A 20,683-nucleotide genomic window follows, 5' to 3' on the forward strand; every position below is an offset into this window, starting at 1 on the left:
AACCACAGTCAGCATTTAAAGACAATATTGATTTACACCCGTGCAAGTCAGTGAAATGGACATCTTCATTAACAGGTCCATCAGATTATAAGATGGATAGGACAGTAGGGCCTCTCTATCCTTGTTATACATTCACTTTCATCATTCATTACTACTTCCTTTCACAATCTTATTGTGGTCCCATACATGTGATCTCCCAACCCCTGCTTGATTTATTAAAGCTTGCCAAGAGGGTATCAGTGGGTGGATTCTGGAGTTTTCAATGCATCCTCATGGAAGAAGGTAGTCCTGGCTGTCTTGAAATATGTGGTGGCTTGATCACTCCTGAATATTTCCAACATGAGCCTATTGACTTATGACGACTACTGCTAACAGGTCGGTAATACTGGATGTTTTGGAAGTGTAGATGGTAGAGAGGTTTCTGGCAAGACATCTGTGAACAATGATTTTATGAATTTAGAGGTGGCAGAAGTGGAGCGGCAGCTGGTTGATACGATGTCATTAGAAAGCAACTAAGACCCTCTATCTCCTAGAACCTGGCAAGCCTTAAAAGTAGGAGAGCAAAGAGCTCAAAGACAGAGGGCGCGTAGCAATACCGTTGAAGTGACGAATGAGGATGTGGGAGAGACAAGGGTGGAAAGTCACTTGGGACAACGCCATTATCTAAGAGGCTGAGTTCTATAGCCTCTCTCTGTAAAAATTGAAATAAAAAAGGATGGTAAGAAACCTTTCCTTGTCTTTATACTTTCCTGGGCAACCAGCCAGGAGCTGCTGATAGCATCCTGACAAATTGTCCTGAGTCAACTTTAATTGGCTGTTAGGTCATAAATCATGACAGATGGCGTAGCAGGAGCCACGGGGCAGCCAGCCAACACTGATAACCGAGAAGAACAATTTCAATGGCTTTTACAACAAAATTTATTGTTAAGATCACATTTAGAACAATTAACCAGCACAATAAATCTACAAAATGCAGAATTCACAAAGATTTCCTGGGGTACCACCTCACAACTGAAGGGGTGCATATGGATCCAGCTAAGGTGCAGAGCGTAGTTTCACGGCAGGAGCCCAAGACAAAGAAAGACCTGCAGAGGTTTTTAGCATTGGCCAAATATTACCACAAGTTCATGTCAGCCTATTTGAGATTCACTACACCCCTCACGGATTGCTTGAGGGGCAAGAAGCCGTTCCAGTTGACAGCTGAGGTGCAACAGGCATCTGAGCATCTCAAAACCTTGTAGAGGGGCTTCTTGCCCCTCAAGCAATCCTTGTTCTCCTCAAAGGTGTACCTAGCTCATGCAGACCCCCCACAGGTGTTGGTCAAATAAACAGATGCCTTTGACAGAGTGGTTGGTGCTGTGCTGTTAAAGGAAGAGCAAGATGACCAAAGTCTTTATACTTTCCTGGGCAACCAGCTGGAAGCTGCTGACAGCATCCTGACACCAGTGTTTGGTCCACGTTAACAACATTGTATTTTATGTGAAGCCAAGAACCTTCAAAGAAGCTAAGAATCAGACACTACCACCTTCACTTTTTGTAGTTAGATGTGCCTTTGTGTTCAGATCAGGCCTGAGGATGATAATGTAGCACTTGGGAAGGAAGATGCAGCCCAGAAGCCCAGCACTGGAGGCCAACATAGAGAAGACCTGCACAGCAACCATGAACTTCCCTTTTGTGCTCAGGTAGGTGGGCACAAAGGACACCCAAACACTGCAGAAGACCAGCATGCTGAAGGTGATCAGCTTGGCTTCATTGAAGGACCCTGGAAGGTTCCTGGCTAGGAAAGCCACTGTGAAGCAGATTGCAGCCAGAAAGCCCATGTAGCCAAGGACAGTGTATAACATGGCAGCAGATCCTTCATTGCATAGAAGGATGATCTCTCTAGCTTGGGAGTGCATGTCGGAGTCTGGGAAGGGTGGGGAGATTCCCAGCCAGATGCTGCAGATGACAACCTGCATACTGGAACAGGAAAGGACAATGGAGTTGGCCAGACTCTTCCCCAGCCATCTCCTCACCCTGTTCCCTGGCTTTGTGGCCAAGAAGGCCAGCACCACAGTGATGGTTTTTGCCAAAACAGAAGAGACGGCAACTGAGAAGATGATGCTGAAGGCTGTTTGTCGGAGAAGGCAGGTGACTTTCCTTGGCCGGCCGATGAACAGGAAGGAGGACAAAAAGGAAAGCAGGAGGGAGCTGAGGAGGATATAGGATAAGTCTCGATTGTTAGCTTTGACTATGGGAGTTTCCTTGTATTTAATGAAGATTCCTTTCGCAATGCCAGTGGTCAAGGACAACAAGAGAGCAAATGAAACCAGGATAATCCCCAAGGGTTCTTCATAAGTGAGAAATGTTATATTCTTGGGGACACATTTGTCTCGCGCTTGATTTGCATGCTGATCTTCTGGGCATCTGGTGCAATGCTTTGCATCTGAAGAGAAGAAGAATGATTTCAGAATTACTAACAAAAGTCTTAAATCCATACCTGTCTGTTTTCTGACAGAGGTTGCCATGGTGATGGAGTGTGCGTTTGAGGTGTCAGGAAAATACAGTCTTTAACAAGGTGTGCTGAGATTTCTTCCCCTGAAGTGCTGCACTGCTATGGCGAACAAGTCCCTCTTGATCATGTGAGAAGATCTGGACTTCCTCCATGCAGACTGAAGGTGTAAATATGAAACTAAATCATATTTCTTAAAGCTACAGCAGTCTCCCCTGAGTCTTCAATTCTCCAGAGGAGCACGAACCTAAGGTGATCCCTGGAACCCCCTGAAATCTTGCCTCTCCCTTTCTTCTGGAGTCACCCACCTTCCAGAATGGAGATTGTCCCTTCTGCACAAGGAGCACAATCGTAGCAGCAAATGGGCTCCCCTTCTTTAGCCACTCTGGCATATCCAGGGTGACAGCTTTCAGTGCATCTTGAATGAGGCACGACCTAAAAAGAAGGAAAAGGAGCACCCAAGGAGATCAGCATAAATTACAGACATCATCTGAAGGCTCTGACTAAAAATACGCTCAAATAAAAATTATTTTTAGAATACCGAGACTAGGTTAGAAAGCTTTAAAATGGGAGTGAGACTCTTCCAAATTTGATAGAACTGTGGAGAACTCATTTTCTTTCTGAGATAAAGTTTCATTTTTAATTGTTGAACGCAAATGTTGTTGAACACAAAGGATTAAACAAACTATGGCCTTTTAAACTGCATTTGAGATTTATTGTTCTTTTTTGTCACTGGGAAAAGGTTGCCATATTCTGGACAAAGTTGTTGAGCTTTATTTTCCCCATTTGTAAATGTTTTGGGCTTTTCTTTGAATTTTCAATCCTTTTTTTTGAAATCACTCCGCTTGCCATACGTTTGGGTTTTCCAGGACATTTTGCTGTTTCAGCAAAAAGCTTTTGTCTGGGTGCCATTTCTGCAGCCCATTCCCAGATCTGTCCAAGACATCCCGGAGGAATGGCAGCCATACACTATGGTGCGTATTGTTGTGCTTTTATAAGCAGCTGGCATTATTGGGCAGCTGATAAAGCCCACATGGCAGCTAGGGCCACACTGCCAATTTTGGTCCATTGATGTCCTTGTTCATCCACTCAGAGGGATAGATGAAAATGCAAGTGTAAGAGCAGTCTCTCCTCTCTTTGCCCCCTCCATCTGATTTGCTATGCAAAAAAGAGAGGGGAAAATAGAGAGGGAAAACAGCAGCTCTGTACACAACGGGGAGTGGGTCTCTCTCTGCACAAGGCCCACTTAGGGTTAAACTGAAAATGGCCCCTATCAGCAAATTGTCAGAACTTAACAGATGTCACAGCAAGGGAACCAGAGCCAGTTGTGCCATTGTGGTCAGAGAGTTGGATGAGAACCCACGGGACTAATGTTCAAATTCCCAGGTAGCCATGAAGCTCCATAGAGAAAAGGTGGGACATAAGTATAATGGTACCTCAGGTTAAGTACTTAATTCATTCCGCAGGTCCGTACTTAACCTGAAACTGTTCTTAACCTGAAGCACCACTTTAGCTAATGGGGTCTCCTGCTGCAGCCGTGCCGCCGGAGCACGATTTATGTTCTCATCCTGAAGCAAAGTTCTTAACCCGAGGTAATATTTCTGGTTTAGCGGAGTCTGTAACCTGAAGCGTATGTAACCTGAGGTACCACTGTACAATAAATAAACAGATAAATGAATGAATGCAATGACCTTGCTGAATTTCCCAGGCCACACAATGGCTTCTGGTTTAATGGAGAATTTTATGTCGGAGGATGCCTGTCCTTTGATGCTCCCAACTTTCTTTCTGCTGTGAGATCTATTGGGAAATACGACCCAGTTCACAATATCAAAGTTGGCAGTCAGCTCCCCATTCTGATCAGAATACATCCCTCCTATGGATGAATTGGAAAACCAAATTTCTTTCAAGAAAGTGTGAAACTAGAATGGCAGAGAAAACACCAGCTTTAGAAAACAAGATATCCGAATTTTGGGAGAAAACAGCAGGCTTGTGTGCAAACTCCATAAGAGATGAGAGTAAATTATGTTTAAACAAAATAATTGCAGGATATTTCTGGGTATATGATTGAGCAAAGCTTATATCCAACGACGTTGGATATTTTGTGGGGCGTAGTCTTGTTTTTCTTGGATAATTGAGTAAGGTTCCAGACATCTTACCAGTTTTGAGAGAATGGTCCTAAATCAAGGACATTGAGGCCTCAGGTCAGCTAAAGATAACAACCTTTTGGTCATTACAACTGGTGCTTTATCAGATTATAAATTCGCAGGACATATGACTCAAATAAACACATATGGAGGACACATACAGGCAAGCACTTGGCAACTGTAGAAAGCTAGCATGCCTTTTAATTGGCTTTAACCTATCCTATTGTGATTTCAACTTTCTATGTTTTAAATAAGGGTCTTCTTTAGTGAATTATTTTATTTTAATGTTTTTGTAAAGTGCTTTGAGGGTTTCTTCAGGAGTCAAGCAATATATAAATGTTATTAACTAAATATAGTAATTATTTAATTAAGTTTTATGTAGGAGAATGCTCCTTAACAATTTTTCATAGCTTATTTTGTCCTTTGAAAGATTCCTCCCAACCTTCCCAAATTATGTATTAAAAAATGATTTTAATCCAGGTCGGAGCGAAACAATATAAACTAAAAGCTTTTGCAGATGACCTAGTTTTGACACTGCAGGAGCCAGATTCTAGTACAAAAAGAGTATTACAATTGATTCAAGAGTTTGGTCGGGTGGCGGGATTTAAATTAAATAAACAGAAAACTAAGGTGTTGGGAAAAAACCTGACAGATACAGAGTCAGAACGGTTTCAGAGAGAGACAGAACTAACTGTGGTTAAAAAAGTAAAGTACCTAGGGGTAAACATAACAGCAAAAAATCTGAGTTTATTTAAGGATAATTATGAAAAATGGTGGTCTGAAATTAAGAGAGACTTGGATAGTTGGACAAAACTGAAGCTTTCTTTGTTAGGCCGAATTGCTGCTATCAAGATGAATGTATTGCCAAAGATGTTGTTTTTGTTTCAAACATTGCAGATTGTGGACAAAACGGAGTGCTTCCGGAAGTGGCAGAGAGATATTTCTAAATTTGTCTGGCAGGGCAAAAAGCCCAGAATTAAGTTTAAGATATTAACTGATGCAAAAGAAAGAGGGGGCTTTGCCCTGCCAGACTTAAAGTTGTACTATGAAGCCGCAGCTTTCTGCTGGCTAAAAGATTGGCTACTTCTCGAGGACACTGATGTGTTAGACTTGGAAGGTTTTAATAATGCTTTTGGATGGCATGCATATCTATGGTATGACAAGGTTAAGATCAATAAGGCCTTTAAGAACCATATTGTCAGGAAAGCAGTATTTAATGTCTGGACAAAATATAAAGACTTATTGGAAAACAAAACTCCGAGGTGGCTTTCCCCTTTGGAGGCTAAGGCCCGAAAAAGACCCAATATGGAGGCCAAATGGCCAAAATACTGGGAAATACTAGAAAAAGATGGAGATAATTGGAAATTGCAGAGTCTGGAGAAAATGAAGGATAAAGTGTGAGACTGGTTACATTACGCTCAGATTAAAGAAGTTTTTAAAAATGACAAAAAGTTAGGGTTCCAGGTGGAGAAATCAAAGTTGGAAACAGAATTGTTAGAACCAAAGACTAAGGTATTATCAAGAATGTATAACTTGCTGCTAAAATGGAATACACAAGACGAAATGGTTAAATCGGCTATGATAAAGTGGGCACAGGATATTGGGCATAACATTATGTTTGAGGACTGGGAAAGGTTGTGGACCACTGGGCTGAACTTCACTGCATGTAATGCTCTGAAGGAAAATGTAATGAAAATGATATATAGGTGGTACATGACCCCAGTTAAACTTGCCAAAATATACCATTCGTCTGATAACAAATGTTGGAAATGTAAGGAAAATGAAGGAACATTCTTTCACCTCTGGTGGACTTGCCCTAAAGTGAAGGCCTTTTGGGAAATGATATATAATGAGCTGAAAAAGGTATTTAAGTATACCTTCACTAAGAAACCAGAGGCCTTCCTCCTGGGTATTGTCGGCCAGAAGGTGTTAAAGAAGGACCGAACATTTTTTATGTATGCAACAACGGCAGCAAGGATACTTATCGCTAAGAACTGGAAAACTCAAGATCTACCCACACTGGAAGACTGGCAGATGCAGCTGATGGATTATATGCAACTGGCCGAGATGACTGGCAGAATTCGAGACCTGGGAGAAGAGAGAGTTGAAGAAGACTGGAAGAAATTCAAGATTTATTTACAAAAATATTGTAATTTGGTTGAATCAACAAAGATGCTAGATCTTAAAAATTGCCTATCAATGAATTAGATTTGAATTTGATGATAAGTGAATTAATGAAATATAAATTTTTTGCAGAACTGTTAGATTTTATTTAAAGGAGCGGATATAAGATTGTAAACAAGATGATAATTTGCCTGAAAAATCTTTATAACGATGAAAGTGAGAGCGGGAGACGTGAGGGAGTCCAAAGAAGAGATGAAACTATGTTATGAATAAGTAATGTTGTTTATTGTTTATGCATTTGTATTTAAAAAAAAAACTTCAATAAATATTTATAAAAAAAAATGATTTTAATCAATTTTCGAAGTATATAAGAACCACAAAAATAGATGTACAATTAAAAAATCCTTATTAACCTGTCCTACTAAAGACAGGGCATAGGAAACCTAAACATATTTAACAATAACAATGAGGTAAACTACAAGGAATATAAAATCTGAAACGGATTCCAGAGAGCAATTGCAAAAAATGGGTGAGGACAGACCTGCCATGGCTGCAACTTTTGAAGTTCCAATCTGTCTCCTCCACCCGCCATTAACATCCATTTGGATCTGGATGAATATGCGACATTCAAGGCTTGGGCCACAAACTGGACGCCATAGTAAGTGCTGTAGCGGTCTTGAGACCAGATTTCCCCCATCTTTTTCTGGGACAATGCTTCCAGTGGTTCCTTTTCAGTGCATCTTGTCCAACCCTCCACGGAAAGCACATGGTTTGAACATGTACAACTGAATGCTCTTGACCAAAACTGTGCAGCTGCAGCTGTAGCTTCAAATGAAAGTCGAGTATAGTAGCCATGTTCTGTCCTCTTTTTGGTATTCATTACAAAGGACAAAGAACCTTGGGCAGGCTCGAAGTAATCTGTGCCACCAAACAACATCTCATCAATGTCCAGAAGATCTGTTGTGATCCAGACTATCCCTTGAGATTTCCTCACTTCATTAATTCTTTGTAACATCATGATTGGATAAATTCTGTGCTCAGAGTCCCCATAATAAACAAACACCTTGACTTGTCTCAAGGCAGATACATTAAAATGCAAGTATGAGAGTTTCAGAAGATTAATTTTTTCCAAGAAAGCAACACAAATCTCACTCCGGATCAGCAGAAGGGTGAAGGCTCTTAGGAACCTTTCTCCATTGTCATTGTCTGGAACAAAGAGACCGATCCACGTCCACCCGAAATGCAGCAACAACTTGACAATCCCCATGTACTGTGTTTCTTCTTTGGGGACTATCCGGTAGATAAAAGGGAACTGAGTTTTGTCATTCAGATCATGAGCAGCTGAGCCAAAACTGATCTAGTATGAAAAGGATTGGTGTCAGGGTTTCAGGAATACACAAGAAAGGCCTCACTGCATGATCAGGCCAAAGGCCCATCTTCTCACAGTAGCTAACCAGAGGCTTATGGGATGCATGCCATGCCTCTGATGGAGGAATCCTGTTCAGTGGAGGACCTGGAGCTTACAGAGAAGGAACTGGCTCCAATGGACATTGAGACAGACCAGGGCATCTGGGGCCTTCAGGGGTCATGGTACCCCAAACTCTTCCTAGAGTCACAATGCAAAGAATGAGAGGCAGATGCTAAACAGCAGTGCTTTTTTTCTAAAAAAATATGTTTAGGGGTACTCTCGCTTCCATCTTATACTCAGGAAACACTGGGAAAGGAAAGGAAGCCGCCATCGACAACGGAACTGATGATTCATGATGCTATTCAATGGAACTGACGATTTACGATGCTAGAGAAGAAACTAAACATTTGTAGTTTCTTCTCCTGGTAGTTTCAAAAATGTTTAGGGGTATGCGTCTCCCTGTGTCCCCCAAGAAATAGCACTGCTAAGCAGCTATACAGTCTGGAGGAGTGCAAGCACTTAAACCTCTGTGTTCAGTTAGCTGCCAGACAGCCACTGGTCTTCCTGAGAAACAAGAACTCATTAGGGGCCAGGGGCTACTGTCAACTACATCTTCCCATCAGTCTGCGCAAGCATGGCTAATTGAAAGAATGGTTGGCTTTGCAGTTTAGAAACTTCTGGGGGCATGAAGGGGTTCCTCAACACTGCTGGAGAGACAGCAAAGAGGAATGAAACATAACTGATCTCTTCCCTTCCAATTCCTACCTGGGGCATTTTGTAGATGCCCAACATGCTTGAAATCTGGCTGGGGATTTCAGAAGAAGTTGCTTCAAAAACAGCCAGCACGTTATTCTGTCTTCCACATCTGTAGTTTGGAATACTGTCTAGCATGGCATCGGCAGTTGTCCTGACATCAAAAGCGGCCTCATAGATGCTATAGCCCAGGGTGACATTGGCTAAATGCTTAAGATACCGGGTGTTCTCCTGGGTTGCAAACAAGATGGAGAGGACTGGCGAGGTGTCCTTTGCTGACCAACTGCAAATAAATGAATACACGGAAAATTGTTTTAGCCTTCCATTCTCCATTAAATAAAAACAACTCCTTGCTCTATACAAGTTATATCTAACGGGAATCTCTGCAGCTAGGAAGGAGGAGAATCTTGCCCAGATCCGCCAACAAAGAAAGGAGTAGCATTTAGGAGAGCTTGAGCTGGGGTGAATTAGATTGAAATTTAGAGTTCCTTAAGTTGGCAAGAACTATTTACAAGATGAGAAGATATGAAAGAGAGAAATGCCCTATCTTGGGTTACTCACCTTAACTTCCGAGTCTGGTGGAACACCTAGCAAGGTTCCTATACAGATTTGAACGTTACAAAGAGTCTGAAGTGAAGGAGGTGGTCACCTTACATTCTGATTTTTACACTTTCTTCGATCCCCAAATGCAAGATTAGCATGATGTAATCCAAATACCCCCAACACCACACGGGATATTTAAGTTAGACAGTTCTGTTGGGAATACGGGAATACAGGAAGCTCTGCAAAGACATTTAATTATTGACCAGGAAGAAACACCCTTTTTGCATAAAAATACATTAATAAGCCAAATTTTCCTTTAATGTGTTATCTTTATATGGAGCAGTTCAAAAAGAGCTTCCCCGGAAGAAGGACATGAGATGATCAACCGTCCTTTAGATGTTGCCTTTGTATTAAGGAAACTGTAGCCCCAAATAGGGAAAGGATTCAGAATTAAAATCTCTGTTTGCAGGATATTAAGGGCTCACTGGGTACTTTAATGCTGACTTTCAATCCCGAAATCTTATTCGAAAGGCAATAGGGGGGCAATGGAGAGAGAAAGTTTAATTAGGGATGGGCAGAAATTAGATGCTGTCTCCGGCAAACAGCAATTAATGTGAATGGAGGCTGGGTAACATAAAGTCACTTACGTCTTAATGGTGTTCTGGGGATGTCGGAAAAAGTTGAATGGGTAAGGTCTATAAGATGCTGGAAATATGACCTGAGTAATGAGGTGGTCTCCTGGCCTGTAATAATTCAACGGATCAGATTCCATATATAGGTTCAATGGACATTTTGCTTTCAGCATCCCACAGGCTCCATGGGGCATTAGCAGCAGAAACAGCAGCAGCAGAAATATCATCCTGGCTATGCCTCCAAGAGTTGTACACTCTTATGAAAGAAGTAACATTAGAAGTACAGCTGGACTCCTACGGTAGCTTCAGAAGCAAAGGTAGAAAAAGGAAACCTCCCACAGAAACGAGCTCTGCCAGCCCCAAATCTCTCAGGCCAGGCTTCTGATATTTATGCCTCAATCCTTCTTACAGGCTTGTGACAATAAGTTATCTCATTCTGCCTGTGATTCTGATGCTTATGTGATTTGTGGACTCCAAGGCCATCGTTGGGGAAATCCCTGGACTAGATAAACAAATCACCACGATTTTGATAATTATAAGGTTAAGAAGGTTCACCTCCTTTGCAAGTCCCTTGAATCGGTGAGTGACTCAATGGGCAGCTGCAGAGCCAGAGCAAAACATGTTTGTGAGAACTCAAAGACGGGGCTGTCAATCTGGGCCCTGCTAAACTTGAGGAAACATTGACCAGTAAAGTCCAAGAAGCTATAGAATAGCTATGATGGACCAAGGCAGGACATGATAGAGGTTTATAAGCATGCTGTGGATAATATGGATAGGAAAAAGTTTTCCTCCCTCCCAGTAATAGTACTAGAAGTTTGGCCTTTAAGCGGGAATTTAAACCCTTGTGTCCTAGGCCCCTGTCCAACTCCCTGATCACTACACCACACTGCCTCAGAACTATAGATTCATTGGCATCCAATGGAGGTCTCTAACACAGAGATAAGCCATGAGATACTCACATGAGATAATAGAAGTTAGTGCTGACTGGTCAATTGGCTTTATACAGTAGCAATAATATCTGGCCTTGGCTTAGTAATACAGTGGTACCTCGGGTTACAGACGCTTCAGGTTACAGACTCCGCTAACCCAGAAATAGTACCTCGGGTTAAGAACTTTGCTTCAGGATGAGAACAGAAATTGCACAGCGGCAGTGGGAGGCCCCATTAGCTAAAGTGGTACCTCAGGTTAAGAACAGTTTCAGGTTAAGAAAGGGCCTCCAGAATGAATTAAGTTCTTAACCTGAGGTACCACTGTATATTAGCAACCGACTAGAGATTCAATTCAATTTGGTTTCCAATGAAGCTGAATGTTGGAAGAGTCAGGACAGAGAAATCTCTTATAGACCTTGAAGATTGCTCCTTCCCTGGAAGAATTTCAAGCATACATAGTTGGGCTGAGGAAGGCTGAACCTCAGTGTTATCTATGGGGTCCAGTATGTAACCATCGATTATACATTCAAAAACAGTGTGTTTTACTGCAGGTGTTAATGGAGTTTGGGGCAGATTCTTGAGGATGTGGAACCTTCTGAGGTGACTCTCACTGCTTGCAAATGAGGCCTTCAGCTGTTGAGGTTCTATTGCTCTTTGAACCACTGGGGAAATTGCTTTTTGTAAGAACTCACTGATGGGCTGTTCAATCTGTGTATGGGTAAAAGTTCCCCATGCTAGGAGAAGCTTTCCCAATGGTATTTCTGCTTCTGGAGCACATTAAGAACAAATCAGATTATAGACCCACTAGAGGTGTAAAATAAATGAAACAGCACCATTGTGTTTTCATTGAATTTTTTAAAAACTAAAAGCATATTTTATAATCAAAACAGCAACAACTATTTTAATATTTCTATCCCAACCACAACAAGAGCTGTTTGAAGAATCGCTGTGTCGTCTGATATGTTCACCCACAACTTAACACACGAAAGCCTATACCCAGTACAAACTTAGTTGGTCTCTAAGGTGCTACTGGACATTTATTTTTATTTATTTCAACTGCTTCAGACCAATACGGCTACCTACCTGAATACAGTAGTCCAAGTGGGAGATAACTAGAGCATGCACTACTCTGGCGAGACAGTCTGTGGGTATGTAGGGTCTCAGACGGCCTACCAGATGCAGCTCAATCTGTTGGCCACCATACATCCTCCAACCATCTCCAGATACTACACAGGACCTTCACCCCCTTCACTGGTTCCGACTTAAAAGAGAGGTAGAGCTGTGTATCACCCGCACACTGGTGAACACTCAGTCCAACCCCTCTGATGATCTCCATATTCTTCTTCATGCTCAGGCTATGAACTAAAACATTAAGCTTGCTGGAGAGCCAGGCTGCTGCTGACCTAGTTGCAGGAGTTTATTGGCCAGTGACGTTACCACGGATGAATGCAGATGTATCATTGTGACATCAGTGTATGATGTCACAGACAGAATGAGCTTGAAACCCAAGCAAAGTGAGAGACAGTTAACAGTCAGACCCAGGCTTAATGCTGTGGGTATTTGTGGCAGATGATGAAAAGGTGGAATGGCAGCTGGTTGAAGTCATTAGAAAGCATCCAGGACCCTCCATCTCTAAGAACCTGGCAAGCCTTGAAAGTAGAAGAGCAAAGAGCTCAAAGACAGAGGGCACGTAGTATCACCCATAGTAGTGTTTCCTGCTTGGCAGGGGGGTTGGACTCGATGGCCCTTGTGGTCTCTTCCAACTCTATGATTCTATGATTCTATGAATGAGGAAGTGGGAGAGACGAGGGTGGAGATTCACTTGGGACAAGGCTATTATCTAAGAGGCTGGGTTTTATAGCCTCTCTCTGTAAATATTGAAATGAAAAAAGGACGGTAAGAAACCTTTCCTTGTCTTCATACTTTCCTGGGCAACCAGCCAGGAGCTGCTGACACCATCCTGACAGATTGTCCCGAGTTAACTTTCATTGGCTGTTAGGTCATAAATCATGACAGATGGCGTAACAGGAGCTATAGAGCAGCCAGCTAATACTGATAATGAGAAGAACCATTTCAATGGTGTTTACACCAAAATTTATTGTGAAGATGACACGTAGAACAATTAACCAGCACAATAAATCATTAAAATGAAGAATTTGCAAGGAATTCCTGGGGTACCTCCTCACAACTGAGAGCATGCATATGGATACCACTAAGGTGCAGAGCGTACTTTCATAGCAGGAGCTCAGGATAATGAAAGACCTGCAGAGGTTTTTAGGGTTTGTCAACTATTACCACAAGTTCGTGCCAGCCTATTTGAGACTCACAACCCCCCTCATGGATTGCTAGAGGGGCAAGAAGCCGTTCCAGTGGACTGCTGAGGCGCAACAGGTGTTTGAGCATCTCAAAACCTTGTTCTCCTCAGAGGTGTACCTAGCTCATGCAGACCCCCACAGCCTGTTGGTTGTAGAAACGGATGCCTATGACAGATCACTTGGTGCTGTGCTGCTGCAGGAAGACCAAGAGGGGACCCTACGCCTCTGTGCCTTCCACTCTCAAAAATTGGCTCCTTCCGAACAGAATGACACTATTTGGGAAAAGGAGCTTTTAGCAGTCAATGAAGCCTTTGAAGTGTGGAGACACTTCCTGGAAGGGGCGTAGCACAAGGTGGAGGCGTGCACCGACCATCACAATCTGGAGTGTCGTCTAAATCAGCAGCAGGTCCACTGCACACAGTTCTTTGTTCGGTTTGACTTCAGGGTCCAGTATGTGTCGGATAGTCAGAATCAAGCAGTGGATGCTCTCTCCAGGAAGCCTGAATATCAGAACGACGAGACAGTCCCAGTGTATAGACATATCTTGAAACCAACACAGCTACAGCTAGCTGCTGGATCAGTCATGGAAGTCAGAAACTTCCAGCAGCAAACAAAAGAGGATGCCTTCGCCAGAGGCAAATTAACAGCACTGCAGGAAGGCAGCAATGAAGCAAAGGGCTTCGTAGATAAGGGTGGCCTATTTTAGAGAGAGGTTCTCTACATTTCAGCAGGAGACCTCTGAGACAAGGTGCTGGGTCAATGCCATGACAACCTTAAACTGGGCTACTTTGGGCAGCACAAGACGTTAAAGCGTGTGACGCAGCAGTTCTGGTGGCCAAGGATGAGGGAGGAGGACAAGGAATACCTGAGAGCCTGTGAGATGTGTCAGTGGGCAAAGAGACCAAGGGAGGCACCAGCAGGCTTACTACAACTGCTGCCCACCCCACAAGGACCATGGGAAACCATAGCCATGGACTTCAACGCAGATGGAGGAAGACACAGCTCAGAGGCAGATGAGGGGGACAGTTGGGAAATAATGGGAGAGGAGGAGGAGACAGAAATGGAGCAGCAGCTTGCTGACACGGTATCAACAGAAAGCATCACAGACCCCCCCCCATCTCCCAGAACCCAGTGGGCCTTAAAAGAGAGCAAAGAGCCAATGACAGCATCCTGACACCAGGGTCAGGTCCACTTTAGCAATACTGTATTTTATGTGACGCTAAGAATCTTCAAAGAACCTAAGAATCAGATACTACCATCTTTGCATTTTGTAGTTAGATGTGCTTTTGTGTTCAGATCAGGCCTGAGGATGATAATGTAGCACTTGGGAATGAAGATGCAGCCCAGAAGTCCAGCACTGGAGGCCAACATAGAGAAGACCTGAACAGCTACCATGAACTTCCCTTTTGTGCTCAGGTAGGTGGGCACAAAAGACACCCAAACACTGCAGAAGACCAGCATGCTGAAGGTGATCAGCTTGGCTTCATTGAAGGACCCTGGAAGGTTTCTGGCTAGGAAAGCCACTGTGAAGCAGATTGCAGCCAGAAAGCCCATGTAGCCAAGGACAGTGTATAACATGGCAACAGATCCTTCATTGCATAGAAGGATGATCTCTGCAGCTTGGGAGTGCATATCGGAGTCTGGGAAGGGTGGGGAGATTCCCAGCCAGATGGTGCAGATGACAGCTTGCATACCACAACAGGAAAGGACAATGGAGTTGGCCAGACTCTTCCCCAGCCATCTCCTCACCCTGTTCCCTGGCTTTGTAGCCAGGAAAGCCAGCACCACAGTGATGGTTTTTGCCAACACAGAGGAAACAGCAAATGAAAATATGATGCTGAATGCTGTTTGTCGGAGAAGGCAGGTGACTTTCCTTGGCCGACCGATGAACAGGAAGGAGGACCAAAAGGAAAGCAGGAGGGAGATGAGGAGGATATAGGATAAGTCCTGATTGTTAGCTTTGACTATGGGAGTTTCCGTGTATTTAACGAAAATTCCTAGGACAACACAAGCGGTTAAGGACAAGAAGAGGGTAAAGGAAACCAGGATAATCCCCAAGGGTTCTTCATAAGTGAGAAATATTATAGTCTTGGGGACACATTTGTCTCGGGCCTCATTTGCATGCTGATCTTCTGGGCATTTGGTGCAATGCTTTGCATCTAAGGAGAAGCAGAATGACTTCAGCATAACTCACAAAATTCTTATATCCATAACTGTCTGTTTTCCGATACATTGGGAAACATCAATAATAAATTAATAGATGATAGGATTTTGACTGTCTGGAGCAGGGGTCCCCAAACGTTTTAAACAGGGGTCCTGTTCACTGTCCCTCAGACACTGTCGGGGGCCTGAGTATAATTTGAAAAAAAAAATGAATTCCTATGCACACTGCACATATTTTATTTGTAGTACACAATAAGAGGAAAAACAATACAATATTTAAAATGAACGATTTTAATCAACATAAACATATAAGTATTTCAATGGGAAGTATGGGCCTGCTTTTGGTTAATGAGATGGTCAATATCGCTAATGCTCATCCCTACAACCCAGTCTACACATGGATCTCCCTCACCCCCATGGCCCAGTCTACATGCAGGCCTTCCATGCCCCCATCCCCACAACCCAGCCTATACCCTTGTCTGCCTGCACACACCCATCCCCACAACCCAGCTTATACACGTCTCCCTAACCCAGATCCCCGCGACCCAGCCAGCACCCATGTCTCCTTAAGCCCCATCCTCATGACCCAACTTGCCCGAGTGTCTCCCTAACCCTCACCCACCCACCACAGCTTGTATGCCTGTCCTCCAGCCCCAAATCCCCACACTTCAGCCTGCCCATGCGTCTCCCTACCAATCTCCACAGTGCGGCCTGCATGCATGTCGCCCGTCCCCATGACTCCTGGCTTACTGTGGGGCAGCTCCTCTGGCACATCATGACCTCCATGTCGAGGCATTACAGAAGTGCCAGATTGGGGGATCAGAGCCGGTACTGGGCTCTGGGGAGGTGAGGCAGGAGTCCTGTGAAGTGGTAGCAAGGATGCAGCATCCTGCAGTGCCAGCAAGGTCCTCACGCTGGGCCCATCCTATGCACTGCTGGCCTCTGTGGCGGGGAGGTGGGCGGGGAGAGGACCGGCTTGTCCAGGCAGTGCGCTCGCTCACAGGCAGGTGAGGAGGCCGTGAGTGGGAGATGGGGCGCATGGAGTCTGGGGCACATGGGGCTCCTCTTCCTCCACAATCCCCTTCCGACCCAGGTGAGCCGGGTCCAGGACCCTGGTGGACCGGATACAGCCCACGGGCCTTAGTTTTAGGACACCTGGTCTGGAGTATTGAAGGTTGTAAGTCAGTGGAAAAATACAGGCTAGGTTTCTTTCCAAACCAGGACATTACATGGGGCAGAGGCTCTAACACGACAAAAAGCTGTTGATGGCCCATCTGAGAGGAATTCTTGGGCCTGGGCAGATGGAGGTTGCCCTGGTGATGGGGTGTGCATTTGAGGTATCAGGAAAATACAGTCTTTAGCAAGGTAGGCTCGGAAGAATAAGGCAGAGAACAAGGAGGGACCCGTCTTGGCTAGGGTGGCTGAAAAATGGTTAGGAGAGATTTCTTGCACTTGAGTTCTGCACTGCTATGGGGAACAAGTCCCTCTTGACCATGTGCTAAGATCTGGACTCCCTCCATGCAGATTGAAGGTGTAAATATGTGAATAAATCATATTTCTTAAAGCTAGAACAGTTTCCCAGGGTCTTCAGTTCTCCAAAGGAGCATGAACTCTGGGTGATCCCTGGAGTCCCCTGGAATTTTGCAGTGCCCAACTTCTGTAGGCTTCAATATTTGTTCCCTTCCCTTGACGGCTGTTGTGCTCAGGCCCTGCTTGTGGGCTTTTCATAAGCATCTGGTTCAACATAGTGAGAACAGGGCTTTGGACCACCTGGGCCTTTGGCCTGATCCAGCAAGCCTCTCCCTTTTCTCTGGAGTTACCCACCTTCCAGAATGGAGATGGTCCCTTCCGCACAAGGAGCACAATCATAGCAGCAAACGGGATCCCCTTCTTTAGCAACTCTGGCATATCCAGGGGGACAGCTTTCGGTGCATCTTGAACGAGGAACAACCTAAAAACAAGGAGAAAGAACATAAAAGGATATCAGCATGAATTACAGACATCATCTGAAGGCCCTGACTAAAAACAATGCTCAAATAAATATCACTTTTAGAATACTGAGGCCAGGTTAGAAAGCTTAAAATGGGAATGAGACCCTTCCAGATTTTGTTGGACTGTGGAGAACCTGTATAAAGTTTCATTTTTAATTGTTGACCACATTTTAAACTGTATTTGATATTTATTGGTTTTTGTTGTTGTTACTATGATAGGGTTGCCATATTCAGGACAAAGTTAAAGCAGAACCTCTACATACATCCCACGGTACTTAGGCCCGTTCCAAGTCACGGCCGCGGCAAATCCGGAAGTAAACACCGGGTTTGCCACGACTCGTGCACACGCAGAATCGGCTGCTGCCGTCTGCACATGCACAGAAGTTGGCTGCCGCCAAATGCACCTCCACACAATGGCACTTCTACCAGCAACCTGTTCCGCTATAAGGATAGGCCTCCGGAAGGGATTGTGGTTGTGATAGAGGTTCCACTGTATTGAGCTTTATTTTCCCCCCGCTCTTATTTTGTGTGTGCTTTTATTTGAATTTTTTAAAATTATTTTTAAAATTGCCCTACTTCTCATACATTTGATTTTTCCAGTACACTTTTCTGTTTCAGCAAAAAGCTGCCTGGATGCCATTTCTGCAGCCCAATTCTTGGATGTGTCTGAGATAACACGGAGGTATGACAGCCCTATACTATGGTGAGTATTGTTGTGCTTTTATAAGCAGTCACCATTATTGGGCAGCTGATAAAGCACACATGGCACTAAGGGCCACACTGCCAACTTTTGGCCCATTGATGTCCTTGTTTCATCCACTCAGAGGGATAGATGAAAATGCAAGCTTAAGAGCAACCTCTCCTCTCTTTGCCCCTCTCCATCTGATTAGCTATGCAAAACAGAGAGGGCAAAACAGAGGGAAAACAGCAGTTCTCTACACAATAAGGAGTGGGTCTCACTCTGCACAGGGCCCACTTAGGGTTAACCTGAAAATGGCTCCTATCAGCATATCATCAGAACGTAACAGATGTCACAGCAAGGGAACCAGAACCAGTTGTGCCATAGTGGTAAGAGGGTTGGACAAGAATCTGGGCGACTAAGGTTTAAATCCCCATGAAGCCATGAAGGTGACCTTGGGCCAATCACTTCCTCTCGGTCTATCCTACTTCACAGGGTTGTTGTGACGATTAAATGAAGAGGCAGAAAACCATATATAGTTCAAGTAGTTCAAGTAGACACAAATGTGTAAACAAGCCTGATGCCTTTTGCATGCTGATTTTGCCTGGTCAATACGAAGGGTATTGGCAAGAAAAACCGACATTCTGTCGCCTATCCCAGTATTCCTTCAGCAATTAGACCTATCCTGCACTCCGAGGAACTCCCAATTCCAGTTTTCAAGGGGTTTGTCTCTTCTGAAGATGAAGGAAATGAACATGGTGAGGAGCATAACTGGATCATCTGTGTGGATCTCAAAATGGTCAACTTCTTCTTCTTCTTTTTTTAATATAATTTTTATTAAGTTTATAATATACAAAATCCAACTTCCAAATACATATTTCCATAGATCTAATAGACTCCCCCCATCTTCCGAGCACTGCATTCTCTATCGATTCAAAACCTCAGCAATTTGTTAACTTATTTTATACATAATAATATGTCTTCCATTTTATCGTGATATCTGGTCTCTAAACATTACAGTCCAAATCCATTAATTTTTAGTTTCAACACAATAAAATTATTTCATTACACCACTTCTGTCTTGTTATACCTTATTTTCCAATTCAAAAATTTTCCGATGCTGAAGCTGTAATTTCCTAAAAAGGAGCATTTTTTAACATTCATACAACTTATAATGCTTTTTCAAATAATCCTTGAACTTTTCCCAAACTTCCTCCGTTTCTTCTTCTCCCGAGTCTCGAATTCTGCCAGTCATTTCAGCCAGTTCTATATAGTCCATCAGCTGCGTCTGCCATTCTTCCAATGTGGGTAGATTTTGTGTCTTCCAGTGCTTTGCCATCAAGATCCTTGCTGCTGTAGTAGCATACATAAAAAAAATTCTATCTTTCTTTGCCACCCTCTGGTCTACCATGCCCAGGAGGAAGGCCTCCGGTTTCTTGGGTAAGGTAAATCTAAGCACCTTTTTTAGTTCATTATGTATCATCTCCCAGAAGGCCTTCACCTTCGGGCAGGTCCACCAGAGGTGTAAGAATGTCCCTTCCTCCTCTTTACATTTCCAACATTTGTTGTCAGACAGGTGATATATCTTTGCAAGCTTGACTGGGGTCATGTACCACCGGTATATCATTTTCATAATATTTTCCTTCAGGGCACTACATGCCGTAAATTTCATTCCGGTGTTCCATAACCTTTCCCAGTCTTCGAACATAATGTTGTGCCCCAAATCCTGTGCCCACTTTATCATGGAGGATTTAACAATCTCATCCTGTGTATTCCATTTAAGCAGCAAGTTGTACATTCTCGAAATTAACTTAGATTTTGCCTCTAGCAACTCTGTCTCTAATTTCGATTTTTCCTCCTGGAAACCCACTTTTTTGTCCGCTTTAAAAACTTCCTGGATTTGGGCATAATGCAACCAATCTCGCACCTTGTTTTTTAACTTTTCCATACTCTGCAACCTCCAATTATCTCCAATTTTTTCAATTATTTCCCAATATTTAGGCCAGTGGGCCTCCATATTGAGTCTTTTACGTGCTTTGGCCTCCATCGGTGAGAGCCACCTCGGAGTTTTACTCTCCAATAAGTCTTTATATTTTGACCAGACCATAAAAATTGCCCTTCTGACAATATGGTTTTTGAACAATCTATGAACTTTAACCTTGTCGTACCACAAATATGCATGCCACCCAAAAGCATTATCAAATCCCTCCAGGTCGAGGACATCGGTGTTCTCCAATAAAATCCAATCCTTCAACCAGCAGAGGGCTGCAGATTCATAATATAACCTCAAGTCCGGCAGGGCAAACCCCCCTCTTTCTTTCGCATCAGTTAGTATTTTAAACTTTATTCGGGGCTTTTTGCCCTGCCAGACAAATTTAGAAATATCCCTCTGCCATCTTCCAAAACATTCCACCTTGTCTACGATCTGGAGGGCCTGAAACAAAAATAACATTTTCGGCAATACATTCATCTTTATAGCAGCTATTCTACCCAACAAGGAAAGTTTCAGTC

The 20,683-nt window shown here is 43.6% G+C and overlaps 1 protein-coding gene across 8 annotated transcripts in view; it reads right to left on the minus strand.

The window, feature by feature from the left end:
- LOC309364415 (vomeronasal type-2 receptor 26-like) overlaps window positions 1–20,683 on the minus strand; it is a gene marked incomplete at its 5' end in the record, with an annotated part of 48,340 nt that overhangs the window by 22,542 nt on the left and 5,115 nt on the right. Inside the window, 7 exons of one of the 8 annotated variants that reach the window (XM_081901647.1) lie at window positions 1,319–2,425; window positions 2,800–2,926; window positions 4,183–4,410; window positions 7,301–8,116; window positions 8,933–9,203; window positions 10,111–10,333; window positions 12,108–12,729. In XM_081901647.1, the coding sequence (XP_081757773.1) occupies window positions 1,512–2,425; window positions 2,800–2,926; window positions 4,183–4,410; window positions 7,301–8,116; window positions 8,933–9,203; window positions 10,111–10,322 (2,568 nt within the window). In that variant the 3' untranslated portion in view covers window positions 1,319–1,511. Of the gene's footprint in view, window positions 1–1,318; window positions 2,426–2,799; window positions 3,532–4,182; window positions 4,411–7,300; window positions 8,117–8,932; window positions 9,204–10,110; window positions 11,719–12,107; window positions 12,730–13,406; window positions 15,499–17,326; window positions 17,454–18,262; window positions 18,379–20,683 lie in introns of those variants that run through there. The other 7 variants (XM_081901651.1, XM_081901646.1, XM_081901652.1 and 4 more) reach the window with 7 other exon arrangements.

Source organism: Podarcis melisellensis, assembly GCF_964234715.1.
Source record: "Podarcis melisellensis genome assembly, chromosome: 2".
Lineage (NCBI taxonomy): Eukaryota > Metazoa > Chordata > Lepidosauria > Squamata > Lacertidae > Podarcis > Podarcis melisellensis.